The following is a 23,213-nucleotide window of genomic DNA, read 5'->3' on the forward strand; positions in this document are numbered from 1 at the left end:
TATCCTGCATAGTTCAAAATGATCTGATTCTACTCAAAATGCTTCTTATCCCCTGTTTAATGAGAGAATTTGGGGGGAAAAATAACACGAAAAGCTTCCTATATCAGTTAAGATTCCTGGAACTTAAAATGCTCTGCACACCGAACTTAGAAGTGGCGCAAATCAGAAGACCGATTGCGGGTGGGGAAGGAAGGTGCTTGCAATGATGGAGAAGAGATGGAGCAATCCACAGCTTTTTCATGTTCAGTTTCTCTGCTCCTTGAGAAAGCTTTTTAGTCCCAACTTCACTCTCCACTGCTTAACATCTGCTTACTGGCTAAATATGCTTATATAGGCAGTTAATATTGGGATTTTTGCCATCTTTTATATATTTAGTGTTGTAGTGTATTCTCATGGTGAATGGACTTAGTTGCAATGGTGATCAGTACATGGAAGACTTGAAGGACCAAATTAGGATCAGATTTTAATGGAGAAAATCTAGCTGTCTTGTCATTAAGGGTCAACACCAATTTAACAGCCCAAAATCAGTCAATCAGTCAATCTCTGCTCTTTATACTTTGAATACATTTTGAATAAGACACAAATCTATTTTTTTTCTTAATCTGAGTTGTTCTGTCTGTTCACTTGTGCACTGAACCTTTACACATTGGTTGACTGCTATAGTGGATTTGGAAACATGCTTCATAAGGTAATTGCTATGGGATACAAACAAATAGTAGTCTAGGTTATAAAAGATTTACCATGTTTTATTACATGGACCCAGGGTGGTGCAATGTTAGAATGCAGTATTGCAGGCTAATTCTGCCAACTGCCAGCAGTTCAATCCTGACCGACTCAAGGTTGACTCAACCTTCCATCCTTCCAAGGCTGATAAAATGAAGACCCAGATTGTTGGGGGCAATATGGCTGACTGTAAACCGCTTTGATAGCAATAGACTTATATACCACTTCATATTGCAATATGTAAAGCATATTGTAAAGCAACATGAAGTGGTATATAAGTCTAAGTACTATTGCTATTGAAGAACCCCCTAATAACGGAGGTGGGAGGGAGGCAAATAATTGAGTCCAAGAGGGGCAGACCTCAAACATGCTGCAAAATAAAAACAAAATCCCTTTTATATTTCATTCTCTTTTCTAGAAAAGTCATAGTAAAGGAATAGCTAAAGACTGACGAGGCATCATAAATCATTATGAAGCAAAACAATTATTTGATATGTCAAAAATGGAAGTACCTGTAACTGATAAAAGAAAATATCCCGGCTATTTTCTTTGTTGTTTGTTTACATTTTGAAAGCAGTATTTTTAGTTCTTTTTGACCACTAAGGATAATATCAGATTTCAATTGTATTTGTCCAAGGTTTCTACAAACTTTTTTTAAATTTTATTTTAATAAATACATATTATAGTTTAGTTATACCACAGCACAGGAAGTAAATATGGAACTTAGGAAGAAGGAAAATGTAGTGCATAAAGGAAAGGCCTATTTCCTTTTGTTACTGAGTACATGGCAATGAATTACAGAAAGACAGATTTATTTATTTATTTATTTGTCAAAAAATACAAGAAAACAAGTAACAAAGTAAACACAGACATGGACACATGAACAATTTTTGGCACAAAAGAAAAAAAATATAAATTGGCAAAATTTAGGCATAAACACATAGAACGATTACATATAATTGGGAACAGTAGGACAGGGATGGTAGGCACACTGATGCCCTTATGCACGCCCCCTTAGGGAACTCTTAAGAAACATGAAAGGTCCACGGTAGACAGTTTATGGTAAAAGGTATGGGGATTAGAGAGACTAACAAGAGGATCAGGTAGATTTTTCCAGACATTTACTACTCTATTGCAAAAATCATATTTCCTACAATTATTATTACAAGGTTGACTCAGCCTTCCATCCTTTATAAGGTAGGTAAAATGAGGACCCAGATTGTTGGGGGCAATAAAAGTTGACTTTGTATATAAATATACAAATAGGATGAAGACTATTGCTAACATAGTGTAAGCCGCCCTGAGTCTTCGGAGAAGGGCGGGATATAAATGCAAATTTTTTAAAAAAATTATGATTAGAGTGAATTACATTGAGTTTAAATCTATTGATGGCCCTTGTATTATTATTGTTGGAATTAAAGTATTTGTTTACAAGTAGAACGTTTTGGTAAATAATCTTATGAACTAAGCATAGGTCGAAACGTAGATGACGTAGCTGAGGCTTTCTAGACCTAAGTTTTTAAGCCTGGCGATATAGGGAATTTTATTTTGAGCAGAGGATTTGAGAACTCTCCTAGTAAAATATCTCTGGACCCTCTCTAATGTAATGATGTCTGAAATACAGTGAGGGTTCCAGACAGGTGAACAGTAATCAAGTATAGGTCTGGCAAATGTTTTAGATTCCAACTGATAAAAGAAGTATATTCTAAGAGTACAGGTAGTTAAGAAGTGGAACCAAATATCCAGATTGTGGTCATTCTCTCCTCTCCTTTGCATGTATCCATGCTAGACATTTGGGATCTTTTCATTTGGATTCCTAGATTAATACAGGGATGAATCTCAGTTGCCTCAATCCCTTTCCTATTGTGATGTTCCATGATGTTGTGAAGAGGAAAAACTTCATCTAGTTAAATGGAATTTACTCCCAGTATATGTATGTAGGACTTCACTGTTCAATTTTTTGAATTAAATACAGGTAATCCTTAATGTACACAACTGGAATTGACAACTTCATCATTAAGTGATGTGATAATTAAATGAGACATATGACCACAAGGGCTCATGACCTCATTTCTGCCATGGGCCTTAAATGCCCATTAAGTTAGACATTGTATAACTGCAACTTGTAATTTTGCAATGGATTTTATTTCTCCATTGACTCTGCTGGGAAGCCCACAAATGAGCATAGTGACCACAGGACACTGCAATGGTTTTAAACACTCAGCAATTGTGAAGTGGCTGAATCTTGATTATGTGACTGCAGGAACACTGCAACAGTTGTAAGCACAAGAATCATAAAGGTCACATCACTATCATAACTGTGAACAGTAACTAAACAGGGTAGTCATTAAGTGAGGACTATCTATATTTCCAAAACTATAGGTTTGGATACGAAAATACATTGGGCAGATACTATGCTTGGGTGGCATTGAGACAGATTTTTTATTTTTTTTCTAATGGGAATGTCTCACCAGACAACATTGTAAATTGCTTTCAATGTGAAAAAGAACAGACATGTCAAAAAAAAACAAAAAACGGATTGCATACTACTTTGGGACCTCATTCAGAAGTAATACTTTTGTCATAGTGGTGAATAAAGGGTTGATAAATACAAATAGTTAACTCTTAAAATGGTTATATAAAAGATACAAAAACTTTTACATATTAAAAATTCCTATTATTTTAAAAGGCTTCCTTTAGTATTATTAATACTAATATCACTACTATTATTATGTAGATAGCATAGAGAATTGATGTAATGGAATACTCTGAGCCTTGAGAAGGTAATAGGTATTTCCAAAATCCTGCAAAACAAGAACAGATGACAGGTCCTTATTTTCAAAAAGAGTAGCCACTTCAATCCAAGTCGAAAGACCATTACAAAGAGGATCAAAGGCATCAAAGAGGCCCCATCTTATTGTCTTCACTAATAAACGAGGAACAAACTACTCATTTCCAGTTTCCAAGATTCTGTAATTAACTCCTTTTTTTCCTTGTGGTAAACCTGACTAATTATTCTGTGAGAATATACTACATTTTTGTGAATTGGTGTAAAGGGGCTTGATAATATCTGTAGATTATATAAGTTTCTCTAGAGTATTGTCTTTTAGGATTTTATTGTTTTAAAACTTGATTGTATGCAGTACATTTGAGACACAAAATAATAGATCATAATTATTTATTTATCATATTTACATTCCCTAGCCCCTTTTCCTTATCTGGACTACTTTATCCTTATCAAAAGTTTTCGCAGTTAAGCTGTTTAAAAACTCTCTTTCCAAGAGCATGTCAGATAAAAGCCATTAATTCATAACTGATTCTCCAATTCTAACCACAAAATTTATAGTGATCATACTTCATACTGATCTCATACAAAAGTGCAACTGTTTAAATTCAGAGAATATTATACGCTATGGTAATGGAAAGGACCTTGTAAATAATTGATTATGATATACAAGAAGTACATGGGATTATTTGTTTGTTTGTTTGTTTGTTTATTCAATTTTCATAGCAACCCATCTCAACCAAGTGACTCTGGGAGGCTTATTCTAATTACAGTAAAACCTCTGGTCATGAATGCTTCTGACCATAACCAAATCGGGCTCTGACCAAAAAAATCACATTTTTTTTCCACAGCCGATTTTCCCTTCTGTGCCTCTTTTTTTTTTTGTAAGTGCCAAATTTCCAAAATTAGGTTCAAGTCACGACCAAATTGGGTTGTGACCAAAGTTATGGAATGAATTATAGTTGTGACCAGAGGTTCTACTGTATATTATTCTGGCTGGTTGCATATTAAGCTACATATTTGGACTGTATTTAGCTTGTTTATTAATGTTGTTCAGTAGGATAGGTAAATATCATTGTTTCATGGTACTAAAATTATATAAAAATCTAAGTTGTTCCAAGTAAAGCTGCCTTTTGCAATTGACTGATGATTTTGTCAATACCAATGATGTTCAATTGGTGCTCCAGATGCTTTAGGATTGCACCCAAGATTGCACCTGTTAGTACTGGTATTATCGTTTCTTTTGCCATGTTTGTTTTCCTTTTTTATGGGTCTTTACATTTTGTGGTTTTCTCCAGTTCCTTGTCTTCTATTTTGCTATCAGGTGGCATTTCCTGTAGATATTCTACTGCACCATTGTTGCTACTTTGTCATGCCATTATTTGTAATCAGTTGGTGCGATCTTGCAGCAGCTAATTTGGAGGTCCACTGTTTCTTCAGTGTCTTTGCAGACATGATATATGGTGTCTATTGCTGTCTTCTCAGTTTAGGATTTATAAACATTTGTTCTTAAGGTCTGGACTTATGCAGCCAGAATTATCCCTTCTAATTCTTTTTTCAGCTTTCCGGCTCTTAGCCATTGCCAAGTCTTGTTGTCATTGGCTTGGCCCCCTAGTTCCTTTATGTACTGCCTATATAATACTTTGCGTTGCTTTGCCTCTTTGCTATTCTTTACTTTGTTTTTCTTATAGCCTGCTTTAAACTTCAGTAAGTCTCCATGGTGTACTATTTTCAGTATTCCTTCTTCACTGTCCTTCAGATATTCTTCGAACACTTTTTTTTCCACATCTTCCTATCCAGGTCTTTTAGTTCTGCTTGAGTTCAGTCCACTATTCCAGCTCTGTATTTAATGACTGCAGTTGCCTAGATGTTAATTGTGTTGATAATGCTTCCTCCATTGAGTTTGGATTTTAAGATCTTCATTTTCATTATGTATTCATTACTAACCTTCTTGATTTTGGTGTGCTTGATGTTGATGTTTGATTGGTAGCTGCCCAGAGCTTGTTAAAAGATTGGAAGCTATCTAAATGTTTCAAATCAGGGGGTTCCAAACTTGGCAACTTTAAAATTTGAAGACTTCAACCCCCAGAATTCCTCACTACATTCTTGGGGTTGAAGTCCACATGTCTTAAACATGGCAAGTTTGGAGACCCCCTGTTTTGAAGGAATGAATGAGCTAATGAGTGTTGTCAACTTGAAGGATGCCAAAGTATATATTGTCTTCCTCATCCAGACCCTTGATATTGTTTCCAAAGATATTTTGAGTCTTTTAGTTTTCATTATTTTTCCCATGTTCATGTAAAAGGTGCACAAATGTCCAGTTCAAATTCCATTCCATGGCTTTATATACAGAGAGTGTTGAACTGTGAATCCAGATGATATCTTTCCATATAGTTTCAGATCATCCACATAAAGAAGATGGGATAACCTGGCAGATGTTTTTGATATTTGATAGCTATGCCCTGGATTTAACTTACTGTGTTGCTATATATCTATTGACCTTGGTATCTAATTTTATGTAACACATTCTACCTCCTCTGTACTTACGAAATAACAGCAGAAATTTAGACACCCCATTTCTGATACATTAGAACAGGTTTGTGCTGATTAGTCCTAGTCAAATGTAAAAGGAGTATCTGAAATTAACACTTAATATACCAAGTTGTGGCACTTTAATAATCAACACTTATTTAGTATTTAGTATTTGGTAATATTTTATGCTCATGGTATACAACATATTCTCAAATCTGAGGCCTCCAAATCTGATCACAATTGGAATTTCGAGAAGCCAGATATTTATATATTTAGAAATAATTACAATTAACTAACCATCACTGTAATGAAAATAATTATCATTTTATTTTAAATTTTAACCATTAATGAACCTTAGCCTGATGTGCTTTTTTAAAAAAACCTGGGTAATTGACGTTGACAGTTGTTATTGATTAATTGCTAATATTTATGTTGTTATTTTTGATAGACGGATACTTTTTGACTTACAACCATAATTGGGATGAGAATCTCAACTGTTTAGCAAAATGGTCATTAAGCAAAATGTAACGTGACTGCTTCGCTCAGTGACTATAATCCTGGCACTTTTGGTTTTGGTCATTAAGTGATTTTCCAGATCATTAAGTGAAGTGAAAGAATTGCCTGCTGAAAAATTTCAGCATCTCCGTCCCCCAATAATATGTGCCTATCCCAGGTTCATGGGAAGGACTCAGCAGTTGGACAAAAATGCCAAATCTGGCTGAGTGTGCAACCATCCATAATAAAACAAAATCAGTTCCTTTTCAGAGTTAAATTTTTGCATTTACAAATTCAAAAACAAAAATCGTAATTTGCCATAGCAACATTTTATCAAAGAAAAGAACAGAGGTACCTCGGGCACTTTATTTCAACTGAACTATAAAAAATACATCTGAATTCTCATGTTACCTATACCATTATTTTCAGCTGACCTTTAAATAAAACTATACAGGATTTCTGCAACAGCTCCTTGGAAAATTTCAGAATATAACTCAGTCAGTTAAAGATGCAGTCATGTGCACATTTATCTAGGAGTAATTCCACCTCAACTAAATGAGAATAGACATGTATAGGGTTATACTGAAAATGAATATGAATATATGCAAGCTATGATATGGCTCACGTCTTTCATGACATTTTTATTTTTCACTTCTGTTTCACACCCTTGGAATACAAACTTTATTAAGTATGATAAAATGTATCTTGCCTGACTTATCTATATTACATAAAATAAAAACCTTTCCTTATGACTATTCAACTTCAATTTAGCCTCCTACTCACATATGCTGTATGAAGAGCACCTACAGGGCCGTACTGCTAACTTCACCCTTGACATGAACTTTCCTAACCTTCTCATAATTTCAGCTTTATAAGTCTACCTGCAGAATGGAATTATTAAGTAACAAAGATTTCAATTATTGCTTGACATAACTAATACCTTGCCCACAGGATTATGCTCTTCCAGCATATGACCAATTATTAGTCCATCAATATGTGTAGGATAATGGATAAATTGCTAAAAAATGGGTATTGTTTCAAGTCACTGTGGATCTTGGACTAAGAACAGACCAGGATAGAATTCAAATCCTGAATATAGAAAATCAAAGTTAATTGAATTGAATCCACTCTGAAATTAACTAGGGAACCAGATGAATAGCAATAGCACTTAGACTTATATACCGCTTCACAGCACTTTACAGCCCTCTCTAAGCGGTTTACAGAGTCAGCGTATTGCCCCCAACAATCTGGGTCCTCAGTTTACTCATCTTGGAAGGATGGAATTCTGAGTCAACCTTGATTCATGAGACTTGAACTGCTGGCAGCTGTCAGTCAGCAGAAGTATCCTACAGTACTGCATTCTAACCACTGCGCCATCATGGCTCTTGGTCAATTTGAGTGCCTAATCATCTTCATGCTGTTACATCTTACATCATGTGTGTCAAACTCGATTGCATCATGTGACATCACGTGACATAGCATGACTTTTTTGCCTTTGCGGAGCCAGGTTGGGCGTGGCCTGCACATGATACCTCTGGCACACAGGCACAAGTTTGATAGCCCTGTCTTATATCTTTTCCCTGGTAGTCCTAAAATCTGACCTTGAAGTGTGGAAGAGTTGAATTGATGGCTCCTATTCTTCTCTATGATGACTTTGACAATTATTTTAGTAACAGGGTGATAGCTACAGTTATTAACAATTTCCTGGCTAATCAGGTGAATACTGTGTTATCTTTTGTCTAACTTGTTTATTATACACGGTACTTTTCTATGATTATTGTAAAATTCACCTTTAATTAATAGCAGATTATTTTTTATGATTTTAGTTAGCAATCTACAGGCAGGCTGTATAAGTCATAAAGGCTGTTGGTTGGATTCTTTTAAAAAGTGTTTCTTGGTTCCTCCCCTCTATAAAAATAAACTGTTGTGTTTTAGTTGTTATATTTTATTTGTCTTACTGTCATTTATCATAATGGGGAAATAAACTGGACTGAAAAATAAGAATTAAAATATTAGGGAAATTTCTGTATCGGCCACTAGCAAATGTATAATTTGATTAAATATCAGATTTAAAATGTATTTGTCTTTTATTTTTTCCCCATTTACATTGCATTTATACCCAAAAAGAGCCCTGACTCTGTTATTATAGCTTCATTTTAATAGCTGCAAATAATGATTTTTCAGTTGTAACTGTACAATAATCAATGGATTAATATTTTGTTCATTGAATTGGGGCCAGTACAGAGATGGGATTCACATAATTTACCTACTGGTTTGCCCACCACTGAAAATGTGAGTGTGTGTGTGTGCGCTAGCTTTGCTTGCTGGCACCACCTCCACATATGCGCCCAGCCTTCCGCACATGTGCCCAGCCTCAAAAATGTGCCTAAATAGGACAGCATAGAGCCGGGTGGGGGAGGAAGAGGGGCCAGCCCATCTGCAATTTCTGCTACCGATTCGCCTGAACCGGTCCAAACCAGCTAAATACCACCTCTGGGCCAGGGAATCAATACAAGTTCTGCATTGTATTATGGTAATAAGCTTACTAAAGGAAGAGCTTGATAAAAGATAATTGATGTAAGACATTGCTATGTTCCAAGATTGGCTAAGGGAAAGGAAATCAATTTTGTTTAGGAGAATGAGCTTGAAGCTGCATGCTGTTACCTTACATTATAAAATACCTCATTTGTTAAGCCTTCTCAATATATTGGAACTGTTTACTTAAACAGATGCGGACAGAGATTTGCAGTTTACTGATTCTTCAAATCGTGTATCTCAATTAAGATAAGAAACAGTGTCCTAATTCATTGCTTTTTCAACTAAATTCAAGCAGCTTGCTTAATAGAGTGTTTAAATATTAAAATATTTAGAATATATTTAAATATTATAATGTTTAAATGCTCTTATAAGCAAGCTGCTTGAATTTAGTTGAATTGGGACTGATTCTTTAGAATATTATTACTATTCTATTGTTATTTAGAATATTTAAATATTTAGAATATTTTAAATGCTTTAAAGCAACTTCTTTTTTTTTTTCCCCCTTTTTTCCTTTTTTTGCAATAATGAAACATTTCCCAAGTGATTTCTGGTTCTTTTTCTGTGGAGAGGGTAGAAATTTTAAATACTGGTATAATATGGAAATGTATTGCTTTGCTCCCTTTTTTTATTTTATCCTTTCTCCCCACATTGGAAGTAATAATTAGTCTGCCAAGCAGCCTGTTTCCACTGTATTTCGGATTGTGATTAATTAAGGGATTATATTGGCTGATTTGATTTCATCATATTTAAAACTAGCAAACAAAAGATTATCTTTTCCATTAAGTGGTCATGCATATGGCATAAATACACACATTTTTGCGTTACTTTGGACAAGGTTATAGGAGAATGAATATTTCATTACATGTATATCTGTGTTTTACAGCTGCACTCCAATTCCGACAAAGGTGATGGATCAGTCAAATACATTCTTACCGGTGAAGGGGCTGGGACTATCTTTATTATTGATGACACGACCGGAGACATCCACTCAACCAAAAGCCTAGATCGAGAAAAGAAGACACATTATGTGCTACACGCCCAAGCTATTGATAGATGGACAAACAAGCCACTTGAGCCTGAATCTGAGTTTATTATCAAAGTACAAGATATCAATGACAATGCACCCAAATTTACAGATGGACCATATATCGTTACTGTGCCAGAGATGTCTGATATGGGTAAGAAGAAGAATCAGAAATTGCATTGATATACCGTTGATTTGACATTTGGTAGGGGGGGATTGATTAGTTTTCTTGAGACGCTAGAGCATGTGCCTGAGATTATTTTAGCTGTTTGTGTCACCAGTGAATTTGAAAAAAAACAACAACACAAGTAGCTCTTCTTCCTCTTCAATGACTTCACTAGAATTTCTGGGTGTGTTTTTTTCTGATAAGGCTGTAGTGTGTGTGTGTATATGTACATACATACATACATACATACATACATACATACATACATACATACATGTGCCTGAGATTATTTTAGCTGTTTGTGTCACCAGTGAATTTGAAAAAAAACAACAACACAAGTAGCTCTTCTTCCTCTTCAATGACTTCACTCCACCTTTAACTTTTAATATTTTTCTTGTTCTCTTGATTGAAAAGGAACATAGGTTGCAGCAGTGGTGAAATCCCATTTTTTTTACTACTGGTTCTGTGGGCGTGGCTTGGTGTGGCTTGATGGGAATGGCTTGGTGGGTGTGACAGGGGAAGGATACTGCAAAATCTCAATTCCCTCCCCACTCCAGGAGAAGGTTACTGCAAAATCCCCATTCCCTCCCCACTCCTGGAGGAAGGATACTGCAAAATCTCCATTCCCACCCCACTCTGAGGCCAGCCAGAGGTGGTATTTGCCGAATCTCTGAACTACTTAAAATTTCCTCTGCCAGTTCTCAGAACTGCTCAGAATTCCCGTTACCGGTTCTCCAGAACCTGTCAGAACTGCTGGATTTCACCCCTGGGTTGCAGTCTGGCATGCTGACAAATCAGCCATCAATAGACACATAGACATTAACAATATCTATAGACCATGCAAAAGTGACAATCAACCAGCCCAAAAGAGAACAAAAAGACTCCAGTACCTTTCTACCAGTAATCAGCAAACAGGTCAGCATAGATTAACTCTAAGGTTAACTTCAGACCATCGATCAAATAAACAATATCCCAATCAAGAACTTGCCAAAGAGCCAACAGTAAACAGTCCAATCAAAGAATCTCTGAGACTGCCCTCTACCCATACAGACAAGCAACTCACCAGAATATAAACTGACAGCAAACAGCACTCCTTAGTAGCACTGATGATGTTACCTAGATAGGGTAATAAAACGTCTGCAAGAAAACAAGCAAGCTCAGAGAGCACCAAGGACCTTTCACAGATTGCAGGGCTAAAAAATCCTCTCTAACTTTTTAGAAATAAATTTCTGATTTGGGAAACTGATCAAGACTGTCAGTTATTAGCAATGGTGATTTAAGCGACATCTGGAGGTTTACAAGTTGCCTAACCCTGAATTAGACTGATAATCTATCCTGGTACAAAATAGCTTCAGGTTTTCCATCTACTATGCTGAAAGCTAGAGGTTGAAAGAGGAAATCAGTATAGAGCTGTGATGGCACCTTCTCTGTGGGCCTGCAAGCCGTCACCCCAGCTCCACTCCGCTGTGCATGTGCATGCACCTCCTGCTGGCCAGCTGGTCTTCAGGTCTCTGCCACAGGGGTGGGGCGCATGTGGGGTGTGTGTGCGGGGGGGCACGGGGCACATGAAGAGGGCATGTGCGCATGTGCAGGGAGTGGGATGCATGCAAGGCGGGTTGCACAGATTGCATTTTGGGGGTTTGTGCGTGCTTGCTTTGGGCACTCAGTCCAGAAAAGGCTAGCTATCACTGGTATAGAGTCTAATTCACATAAGCCTATTTTTCCTGCTTCAGGCTTTGCTGCCAGCTGGGTGGAAAAGTGACAGATTTTTGGGGGGCTCTTCAAAGAGCATAAAGAGAAATCCACAATTATATAGCTTATAAAAATAGCAACATCATTTCCAAACAAAAACATTCTCCAACCAGAAAACCATGATTTTAAACTAATAAATGGTTAGCATAAGGATGACTTATTAAATTGAATTCTTGGGTTACAGGGTAAATGTATTATTATGTGTCACATAGAGAAAAAAGTGATATCTGTTTATTATCTGACCATCCATCCATCCATCCATCCATCCATTTATTCCCAGATGCAGAGGGATCCATGAGAAGTTGACAGCATAAAAAAGGCAGGTGTGAATGGAGTGATCAAAGCCATGCCCTTTTTTAGATGCATGTGATATATGCAACTCATGTTGTGAGTGCCATTTCAGTGCTTTGATCTACCCTTATAGATGCCCATGCCTTATAAGTTTATCATGGTTCCATATAATGGCATTATAACTACCACTGTATTGGGCAAGAAAACAGTGAATTTTCAGGAGCAACAAAGACGAATAGGAGTCTGGAAGCTAAAACACATGAAGAACAGTTGCAGGAATTAAGTATGTCTAGTTTAATGAAAAAAAGAACTAGGAATGATATGATAACAGTCTTCCTATATCTAAGGGGCTGCCACAAAGAAGAGGCTTAATCTCCAAAGCACCTGAAGGTAGAACAAGAAGCAATGAATGGAAACTAATCAAGGAGAGAAGCAATCTAGAACTAAGGAGAAAATTTCTAATTGTTAGAACAATTAATCAACAGAATAACATGCCTCCAGAAGTTGTGAATACTCTAACACTGGAGGTTTTAAAGAAAAGATTGGGCAACCATTTGTGTGAAATAGCATAGGGTTTCCTGCTTGAGCAAAGAGTTGGACTAGAAGATCTTCAAGGTCCCTTCCAACTTTGTTATTCTGAATTACGTCCTAGCATATGAAACCTTCTAAACGATACAACTTGCTTTTAGTAAGAAAATCAGTCTTTTTCTTATAAACATTAAGGATGACAAATTTGGATTGTAGATTATACATTTATCATATGAACTCAATGTTACCCAACAACATGATAAAAAAGAGAGATATTAATATGATACCAAAGTAGAGTGTTTTTTTTAAAATTATCAGCTTCTGGATATGCTGAAGTAGCTAATAGTGATAATCCAGTGAAATGGTGTTAAGTGTTTGAATTATCTATAGTCAGAGTAGGGAACACAGTGAGGAAGCAAGTGTCCAGTAAAATAATATAGTATTTTTTATCTTCCCCCCCCCTAAAGTTTAAGATAACAAACATACATTGGTGTACACACACAAAAAATATATATATATGAGGTAGTTGCTAAATGAGAACTACCTGTATTAGCATCCTACATTAGCATTCTTAATGACATTTAGCTTACTCATGATGACAGCAGCAAGTGTTAATTGGAAACCTGGGTAGCAAATCAAGGATGAAGTGAAGTGAGAAGAGAATACAGAGTTGCTAAGCACTGTTGTGCATCCCACTTGTCACCCTTATAATTCATTTCTTTGGACTGAAAATTTGTCATGTGTGATTCTGCATGATCCTGAAATAATTTTAAGTTCTAATGGAACTTGTAAGGAAAACCTTTTTCTTAGTGTTCTCCATCTCTGTCTGCACGAACTTTGATTCTCGCGATTTCTTCTGCCTTTTCAGCCACTCATTATCTATTTAGTAAGGAGGTTGTTGAAGAGGATTTCAATGTCATCCTCAAAATCAAGAGCCTGTATGCTACCACTTTCTCCTGCTATCAGCAAAAGGTCATGTGAACCTTTTTTCTCGCAGTCATGCTTCAGAAACATCACCTTCTTATTTTACTTCTTTCTCCCTTTTAAGAAACCGATGCAGATTAACAACACTGTTTTTCTTTGGCGAAGAACTGCTGTAAAGAGTGCCTTTTTACAAATAATACATGAAAATAACGCTCTACTTATTTTATGGTAAATAGATTCAGAACAGAATGTTCGGTTACTGCCTTTTCTTCTAATTGTGACTGGGAAGCAGATTGATGTTTTAGCCTGAACTCAATTCTTAGATGTTTTTATATAACTTCTTGCTTTGCTTTGTATGGAAAAGTCTTAGAGTCAATCCGTGTTATCAATACTTGGAAACACCAGGAAATCTCCAGCACTGAAAAACCTGGAAAAAAAACCTTGCTGAAATCCTTGAGTGATTGATTGAGTGATTGAGTGATAGATAGATTTCCATTGTTTTGCCACTCCTAGTGACCACATTGATTTTTTTTTTCATGACAATCTATCCTTAATGTAGTCTTTTGAGTTTTCCAACAATGCACTCAACTACATTACCTTGTTGCTGGTCCTTCTCTTCTCTTTCACCTTTTCCAGTATTAGAGCATTTTCCAGAGAGTGAGGTCTTCATATAAAATAGGATCATTTGATTCTGGTCACTTCTTTTTGATGATCCATATATTTCTTTTGTTATCTGTCCACAGTATTCTCATGAGTTTTCTCCATCACCAAAGTTCAAAAGCATCAATACTCTGCCTAACCTGATTCTTCAATTCCAATCTTTGCTTCTGTAGTATGTCACAGGGAATACCAAGGCTTGGACAGTTTTAATTTCCTTAAGTATAAAAACATCATAGCATTTAAAGGGTTTTTTTTGAAGTTTTTGGGGCTCTCTGAGTTTGATTATTCACTTGAAGATGTTTCATTACTGAACTATGTAATATCTTCAGTACTAGAAATAATTAGAGTTTGCTCTCTGTTTATAACCAGTAGCATGCCCTGCCAGTGCTGGTGGGGATTTTTTTTCTTGGTAGTTCCATCATTATTTTATTTTATTTATTTTATTTTATTAAATTTTTATACCGCCCTTCTCCCAAAGGACTCAGGGCGGTGTACAGCCAGAAATAAAATACAAGATATATACAATTAAAAGGAATTAAAATATAGCAATTACTAAACGGCTGATAGTTAAAAATGAATTTAAAATTTAAAATATTAATAAAACCCCAATATAAAATCAAACTATTATGCCAGTCCCGCTTGAGTAAATAAATATGTTTTTAGCTCACAACAGAAGGTCCGAAGATCAGGCACTTGACGTAGGCCAGGCTGTTTATTGCTTGATTTATTTGTCTGGGTTGATAGTTCCTTAAATAGAGTATTGTTCAGTCTTCGATTGTTTCTCTCGTGTTAATCTTGGTATTAATTTCTACCTATCTGGGTGTTGATTGCTGGTGAAGAGAAGTTCTGGTCTCTTTCTTTCCTTTTTAGCTTTTTTATTGTCTTTTTTGGCATGTAAATGTTATTTATTTCTATGTGCCTCTTGATGGCTGATTTTTTCTGAGTGCCAAGGTTACAGGAATTCCTTATGATTGTTGGATTAAGCTGGGTTTAGGATGCTCACAGTTTCCCAGTTGAAACTGTGGTTAAGTTTGTCAATGTGTTGTGTGATTAAGGAGTTTTCATTATATCTTCTGATTTCTAATTGATATTTATAGATGTACTCTGTTAGTCTTCTGCCTACACAGTGTCTTGTCGTGGATAGTGCTAAAAACATTTAAAGATCTTCAAGGCTGGTCTGCCAGGTGCTAGTCTGCAGCATAATCCATTTGTTCCTTTACTATTGATGATTGATCCTCAAAAACAAAAGCTATCAATTACTGTGATATCTTCATTGCCAATTCAAAGGCTGGTTGTTGTACCTTTTGTCATTAGTTTGGTCTTTTTTATATTTTGGTCCTGTTTTTTTGAGATTCAGATTGTAGATGGATCCACCCATAACTATGAGTGACCCCTTATATTTTTATTTATCATCTATCAATCTTATTACCCTACATCCCTATCTTCTTCCCTACCGATATAGACAAATATTTAACTGATGTCCTGATGGGCATTTGATGCGTAACAATTGTAAAATCAGTGAGGGGACAATCATGCTCCCTAGATTGATTTGTCCTACTATTGCTCTGTTTTAGTTTCATAAAACATATACGATTTTTAATGCAGTGTTATACAGACCAATATTTTTTTAAAAATGTTTACGGATTTTTGAATTACAGAATTGAACTGCAACAATGAACTGATTATATGAAAAAATACAAAAACACAAAACTTGGTAAATGAAATAGAAGCAGATAAACAACTCGCTATAACCAAGAGCTGAAAAACTGTGCAAATAAAATATTTTTCACTTCTTTGCAAAAAACCAAGTGAGATTTGAGTAGTCCATGTAGCTCTGAGGAAAGGGAATTCCAGAGGTTCCAGAAGTCATTGCTGAGAACACTGGACCACTCTCCATAAACCTCAGGAAAAAAAGCAGGTAGCTTCAACCAGACCTTTCTAGACATCCAGATGGAATCAGCAGATTCTATCTGTGAAGACATTGCTTGACATATCCCTGCAACATACAGGGATTAAGGATAATAACCTGCATTTTGATATTCCCCCTCAATAACCTAGCCATTACATTCTGCAGCAGCAATAGCTTCTGAGTTGTCTCCAAAAAGAGCCCCATGTACAATCTATTTCAGTTCTCTGTCTGAGTACTGAATTACTGACACCACGGCATTCAGGTCTAAAGTGAGTCATAAGTAGTATTACAAATGAAGCTGGGTGAAGGCGAATTGTCACAAGTTTTACCTGCTGTTTTAATGGGATCCAAGAATTGAGGAGAATCATTGCCCCCAAGTTATGAGCTATCAGGCTCAGGAGAAATGAGATTCCCACTGAGGATTGATGGTATTGGGCTGCCTAGTTTCATTTAATTATGTTGTAAATTAATACACCATAATGTTTCAATGCAGTGACATTTGTAGCTAGTCTAGCTGTTTATTAATAATCCACAACTCCAAATTGATAGGATCTAGCTTTGATTTAATCTAGATCCTTAAAGCCTCCAGACACTGGTTCCAGATTTTGACAAATTTATGGTGCTTAGGTAAAATTTTGGTTTATAGTTGCCAGCCAAAACTACAGAAAAAGCAGTTCTATTGTCATATAGAATCTCTGAGGAAACATATTATAATGTGATTTCCAGTGCTCTGGTATGTCTCTTCCCTTTTCTAAATTCATATATATTCCAGAAACATGTAGCATAAAGTCTGTTAGTGCCTCTTCATGAACAAGGGAAAGGAGGAATAGGATGAGACACATCAAAATGCTGTGTTTCATAGCTCCTTCCAGCTATTTCCTGACAGTAATTCTGGTAATTATCAGTAATTCCTGAACAGTAGATGTGGCAGAGAGTTTAGCCCTGAAGGAATTTTAAAGAGTCATTGTGGGTCATTATTTCTCTTCAAATCCAAACATCTTCACAGCAATCAGTTACTAACTACATAATAGTACTTGTTAGTAATAAAAAAGAAAAGATAAGAAGTCTTTGTAGAACATCTTTCCATATCATCTCAACTATTCATTACACATTTTGCTTTAGAGGTCAAGGATTTAATTTCACTCAATGTATCTCCTATATAATTTCCAGCCCTCCTGTCCACTCTTAAGCACTTAACCTTGCTTTGTCAAAATTAAGTGTTGGAATATATCACATGCAGGCTGAAATTTCTAAAAACACATAAGGAAACTTATGTTAACCATACTTAGAATAATTTAAGCAGTCTATGTGTAACGAGAAAAGGGCTGGGTTTTTTTGTTTTTTGTTTAAAAGTTCCAGTCTCTGTGTGAAATACTTCTGAGAAATTTCAGAGGCACTTCCTCTTTCCACTTACTTTCCTATTGCTAGTTCTGTGTGGCTCAAAACCATCCTTGAAAGACTGAGGAACTTTCCAGTGAGTCCACAATCATAGCGTCACATGAATTTTTCTGTGCTGAATTGCAAAAAAACCCACAATGTGACATAGGTTGTCCTCAACTTAAAACTTTTCATTTCGTTTGAAGTTACAACAGCACTGAAAATAATGGCTTGCAACCAGTTCTCTCACTTCATAACCATTGCAGCATCCCCACAATCATATGATCAATATTTGGGCACTTGGCATCTGACATATATGTATGAGAATTACGGCATCCCAGAATCATCTGATGGTCATTTGTAACCTTCCCATCTGGCTTCAGACAAGCAAAGTCAATGGGGAAAGCCAAACTTGCTTAACAACCTCAAGTAATACAGTTGTTAAGCAAATTTGGCTCCCCCCACCATTGACTTTGCTTGTCAATGCTTGACTTAACAATGGAAATTCTGGTGTCAATTTTAGGTTGTAAATCAAGGACTTTCATTGCTTCAGCATAAGCTAGTTTCAAACTAAGCAGGTTTATACTTTTTGGCAGCCTCAGCCCTTGCTAGCTGTCCCTAAGGAGTGGGAACTTAGTCACATGTGGAATCTTATGCTTGTGCTGTCCTGCTCACACATGCACACACCACAGTTAAAGGTCTTTCAAAATCTTTATTGAGCTGTCCATGCTGTTATTCAGTCCCTAGCAGTTCTACACTAGCCAAAACCCACACCCACTTCTGGTTCAACCAGAGGCTCTGGGAAGCCGACAAGAAGACTGGATTAAATTATCGAATTTAGTCAGTGACTAGAATGACCACACACAGCAAGGCAAGAGTCCAAGGCTAGGAGTAATCCACGAAGGCACGAAGTTCAGGCATCCATCTAAGGTCAAAACATGAGTCCGAAGGCAAGAAACACAGGAAGCAGGATCATGAAGCAAAACCCATTGTTCCAGCAACATCCTTCTCTTTGGGCAGTCTTAAATAGTTAATGCTGGTACAGTTCCTCATAGTGGGCAAGGCTGCCTTTTCTTGAGTAACCTGGCCAACTGGTGTTGTTCCTGTCACCTATCAGCCCTGCGTGCCCTTGGAACTGGGGAAGGGATTGATGCCTCCAGGCTTACTTGTTGCAGTTATAATTTCCTTCACTCAAGTTCAACCAGCTGCAGTCAGAGCCCTCTGCTCCCTGGTCTGCTACTCCAACAACTTTTTTTTAAATTTTTTTTTACATTTATATCCCGCCCTTCTCCAAAGACTCAGGGTGGCTTACAGTGTGTAAGGCAATAGTCTCATTCTATTTGTATATTTACAAAGTCAACTTATTGCCCCCACAACAATCTGGGTCCTCATTTTACCTATTTTATAAAGGATGGAAGGCGGAGTCAACCTTGGACCTGGTGGGACTAGAACCTGCAGTAATTGCAGGCAGCTGTGTTTTAATAACAGGCTTCTTACAGCCTGAGCCACACCGCAGCAACTTCCAGGCTCACTGCCCTGTCTTCCCCAGAGGTGCTGGGGACTGACTTCTCCTCCTCCTCCAAACTAGGATCCAGAGAGGAGACTGGTGGCACATCCATTACACTGCTTCACAATTACAAGCTGGGTGATCACTTCATATTGTTTAATAAGCAGCATGACTCTCATTTTTGAACATGCTTTTATGGAATCTTATTACAATGCTTAAATATTTTTTCTGAGTCCTTCGGGAGAAGGGCGGTATACAAATTTAAATAATAAATAAATAAATAAATAAAAAATATTTTTTCTCAATAATAAACTTTTCATTCCCCCCATCCCTCCCCCTGCTGTTTCAGAGTTTGTCACCATTAGTTGAAATTATTTCCTTAATTTAGATTTAGAGCAAACAAATAAAGTACTTTCTAATCCGTCATGTTATTGAGCATAGCTTACTTTTTAAAACTTTGTAGTTTAGAATCTCTTGTGGTTTTTTTTTAAAGTTTTAGTATATAGTAAGTCTTCCCATCAACATTGGCCTTTTGCCTTGCTGTGGAATTGCAAACACAAAGCATGAAGTTCCAAAATGTAGAGCAAGCATGGGATATCTGTGAAAAAAACAATGACTCGGTTACTTGTAGTACCCAACTCCACTGTTACAGCTTCAAACCCTCACAGTTTCAACTTCAAACTGTTTACCATAGACCTCAATCCCTTCTTAAGAGGTCTGTAAAGGGGGCGTGCATAAGTGCACCAGTGTGCCTACCGTCCCTGTCTTACTGTCTCCATTTATTTGTATTTACTTCCTTTGTTTATGTTTATGTTCATACTTACACTTGTTATCTTGTACATGTTTGACAAACAAACAAACAAATGAAATAAACATAATTATTGTAATCAGCCAGTTTCTGAGCTTTTGTGCTTTCATATTCTTTAAAATAGCAGGAATATCCAGTGTGCTGTAGTGATTGTTGAGATCCACATTCTAGTCCACAGAAACTCACTGGATAGTTTTAGTTCTCTTCTGCCTTTCACTCCAACCCATTTATGTATTTAGTGTATTGCATATCATACATGGGCTAGCAATAGATATTAGCATTATTCTGAGATTAATAAAACACAATAAAATATAAATGTTAAAAAGATCTATGTTTAAATACCAATGATTAGGTCATCTAATCACTGAAGTGCAGCATTGTTTATATTTTAAAAAAATCAGATACTGGACCGATATATGCCCTCAGTTTACATCCGATCATGATGTGATATACAGTTTGACATAGGATCCAGCTATCACACTGAGGGGAGGAAACTGTGCTCCAATTATAAAGTGTGTCCTGACAGACGCCGTGTGAGATGCAAATGCTATTCAGGATGGTCCGTTGCTGACGTGGTAGTTCAAAGCCCGGAACCATTTTTGTGGGATCATTTATACATCTTCCTATCTCTGGGCATTCAGCAACCCATTTGGTTTCCATTGGGAATCGATATTAAAGTTGTTGGGCAAATGTTGTGCAAGCGCCAGTGGGAACTTCCTGGATTTGAGTCTTCTGACTGATAAATGAGGAAGGTCGGCATGCTTTGACAGGAATGAGTTCAAATCATTCCAACCCAACTCATAGGGTTATTGTTGTGATAAAACAAAGAGAGATCCAGATATAATCCACCTTCAACTCCAAAAAAAAAAAAAAGATGATTATTAATCTAACAAATCATGAAAATAAGGTCAATGGCTTAATGAAAGATTATATTTACTGTAAGTCTTCTTGTTGAACTGAAAAAGCATCAGAATGTACATTATTTAAAAATCTGTATATTGAAGCTGAATCATGTTTCTTTGACTATGACAGGTACCTCAGTCCTTCAGGTGACAGCTACAGATGCAGATGATCCCACTTATGGAAATAGTGCCCGGGTAGTTTATAGTATTCTTCAGGGACAACCATATTTCTCTGTTGATCCTAAAACAGGTAAGTTGTATTTTTTTCCCATTATGCCTTACTTGGTTACATGAACAATATTATATTAGGGTGGATGATAATGATAATGATGATTGCATCAGCATTATCATCTCTGTTTTTAACATACTACCATAATTACCTCACAAAATATTATAAGCGTATAAATAAAAATACTTTACTAAGAACAGAAAAAAAAACCAAATTAAATCCAGGGCCACTTTCCTTCTTTATAAATTCTGGTAATAGAAGAGCATTTAAATAGTATCAGTTATAAACTGCAGTTATATGTATTTGGGATATCGGTGTGACTGAATGCACTCACACACAGGCATGCAGTTATTATTTTCAGTGGATGCTAAAATAAAAGGTGACTGTATAAGCGAGATGCTGTTCTGACTTAAACATATATTTCATTTTTTGGCTATAAAATAGTCCCTTGACTGAAACATTGCTCTTTTGTGGCACTGATTTCAAAATATGTGCCCTGTCAGATTTAGAAATTCTGATTAATTATGGACATTTTATGTGGTTAAAAATCTGGCATTTCTCTTTTCATTCTAAAATATGACAGTATAATATCAACACAATGGTAGGATTATAGTTTGTTAGTCATTACAATGTTGTTTAAAAATTAAGCAACTATAACTTAGTTTTGACAAATGAGTGCTTTGGAAATTATGTGTCACAGATGTATATAAGAGAAACTTATCATTCTCTATAACATAGCTGTTCATTGGTTGATAATTTTATTAATTTGTTTTTCCATGAATTCTCTTATTGTATATGTCACTTAGCAAACAACATAACCTTTGTGTCATTTGCATTTTCTTTCAGTTTATACTTTTTTCATTTTTACCAAAGTATGTATGTTGAAGAGATACATATATAAAAGACAGACTTAGATTAAAATAACTTGAAATTATAAATCATGCACAACCTTATACAATAATCCTTTGTTCAACACTTGAAGTTACATAATACAGCATTCCAACATCCATGGAAAAATTCAGATGGAAAGAATTTTGGACATATTCCTATTAACAAATGGCGTGAATATCTCAGCCACATTGTATTAGCATTCCTTTCAGCTGGGAAGAAATCCAAATAACATATCTTCATTTCTAGTCAAAAGAGTCACACTGGCATAGCTCTATATCTGTTCAAACTATGATGGTACCCTTTTTTTAAAAAAAAACCACATACATTTCCCCCCTAAATTTTAGTGAATTAATTTAATAAAACTGAATAACTTGGTATACAGAAAAAAATAATTAGAAATTGGGAGCCTTTCACCCCTTCTCCACTAGCATTAGAGTTACTTCATATAAATTGCAACCATATAAATAAATATGGTAGGATAGCAATAGCACATAGACTTATATACAGCTTCATAGTGCTTTTACAGCCCTCTCTAAGCAGTTTACAGAGTCAGCATTTTACCCACCTCAGAAGGATGGAAGGCTGAGTCAACCTTGAGCTGGTGAGATTTGAACTGCCGAACTGCAGCTAGCAGTCAGCTGAAGTAACCTGCAGTACTGCACTCTAACCACTGCGCCACCTCGGCTCTCATTGAAGATAATATACTCAATGCCACATGCTGCCTATCCAGGCCCTCTTACCCAAGTCCCAATTCTCTCTCTCTTACCCAAGTTCCAATCCTTTCAAGGATTGTATTGTTAATGGCAGAATGGTTTGGTCAAGAAAAAAAAATCACATCTGAGTTTATTAAAAGGAAGGTCTTAATTCAGACTTTTCCATTGACCAAGTCCCAACAATTTGTATGTAAACAAGCATACAAACACAAAAAGATATTACCAATCTAAACATACAGTTTATAGCTGCTTTAATTCTGATCTTGAAGTACTCTTTTCTTCTTTGTCCATATTGCCTCTGTTCTCGTCTCCTTTTTTATTTTCTCTTTGGGCTTGTTTCCTTGAAGTAGAACCTTCATCTCTTGTTGAATTGTTGTGAAAAAAGTTGAAAGCTAAGAGTTTGGAAAACGCTTCTGTACACCTATCCATCTTTCAACCTTGCACGTTAAGATGATAAAA

The 23,213-nt window shown here is 36.2% G+C and overlaps 1 protein-coding gene across 1 annotated transcript in view; it reads left to right on the top strand.

Annotated features, from left to right (window-relative positions):
* Positions 1-23,213, top strand: part of CDH18 (cadherin 18) — a 231,269-nt gene that overhangs the window by 63,109 nt on the left and 144,947 nt on the right. Inside the window, exons 2-3 of the mRNA XM_058177902.1 lie at positions 9,957-10,251; positions 21,052-21,171. Coding sequence (XP_058033885.1) covers positions 9,957-10,251; positions 21,052-21,171 — 415 coding nt within the window. The remainder of the gene's footprint in view (positions 1-9,956; positions 10,252-21,051; positions 21,172-23,213) is intronic.

Source organism: Ahaetulla prasina, chromosome 3, assembly GCF_028640845.1.
Source record: "Ahaetulla prasina isolate Xishuangbanna chromosome 3, ASM2864084v1, whole genome shotgun sequence".
NCBI lineage: Eukaryota > Metazoa > Chordata > Lepidosauria > Squamata > Colubridae > Ahaetulla > Ahaetulla prasina.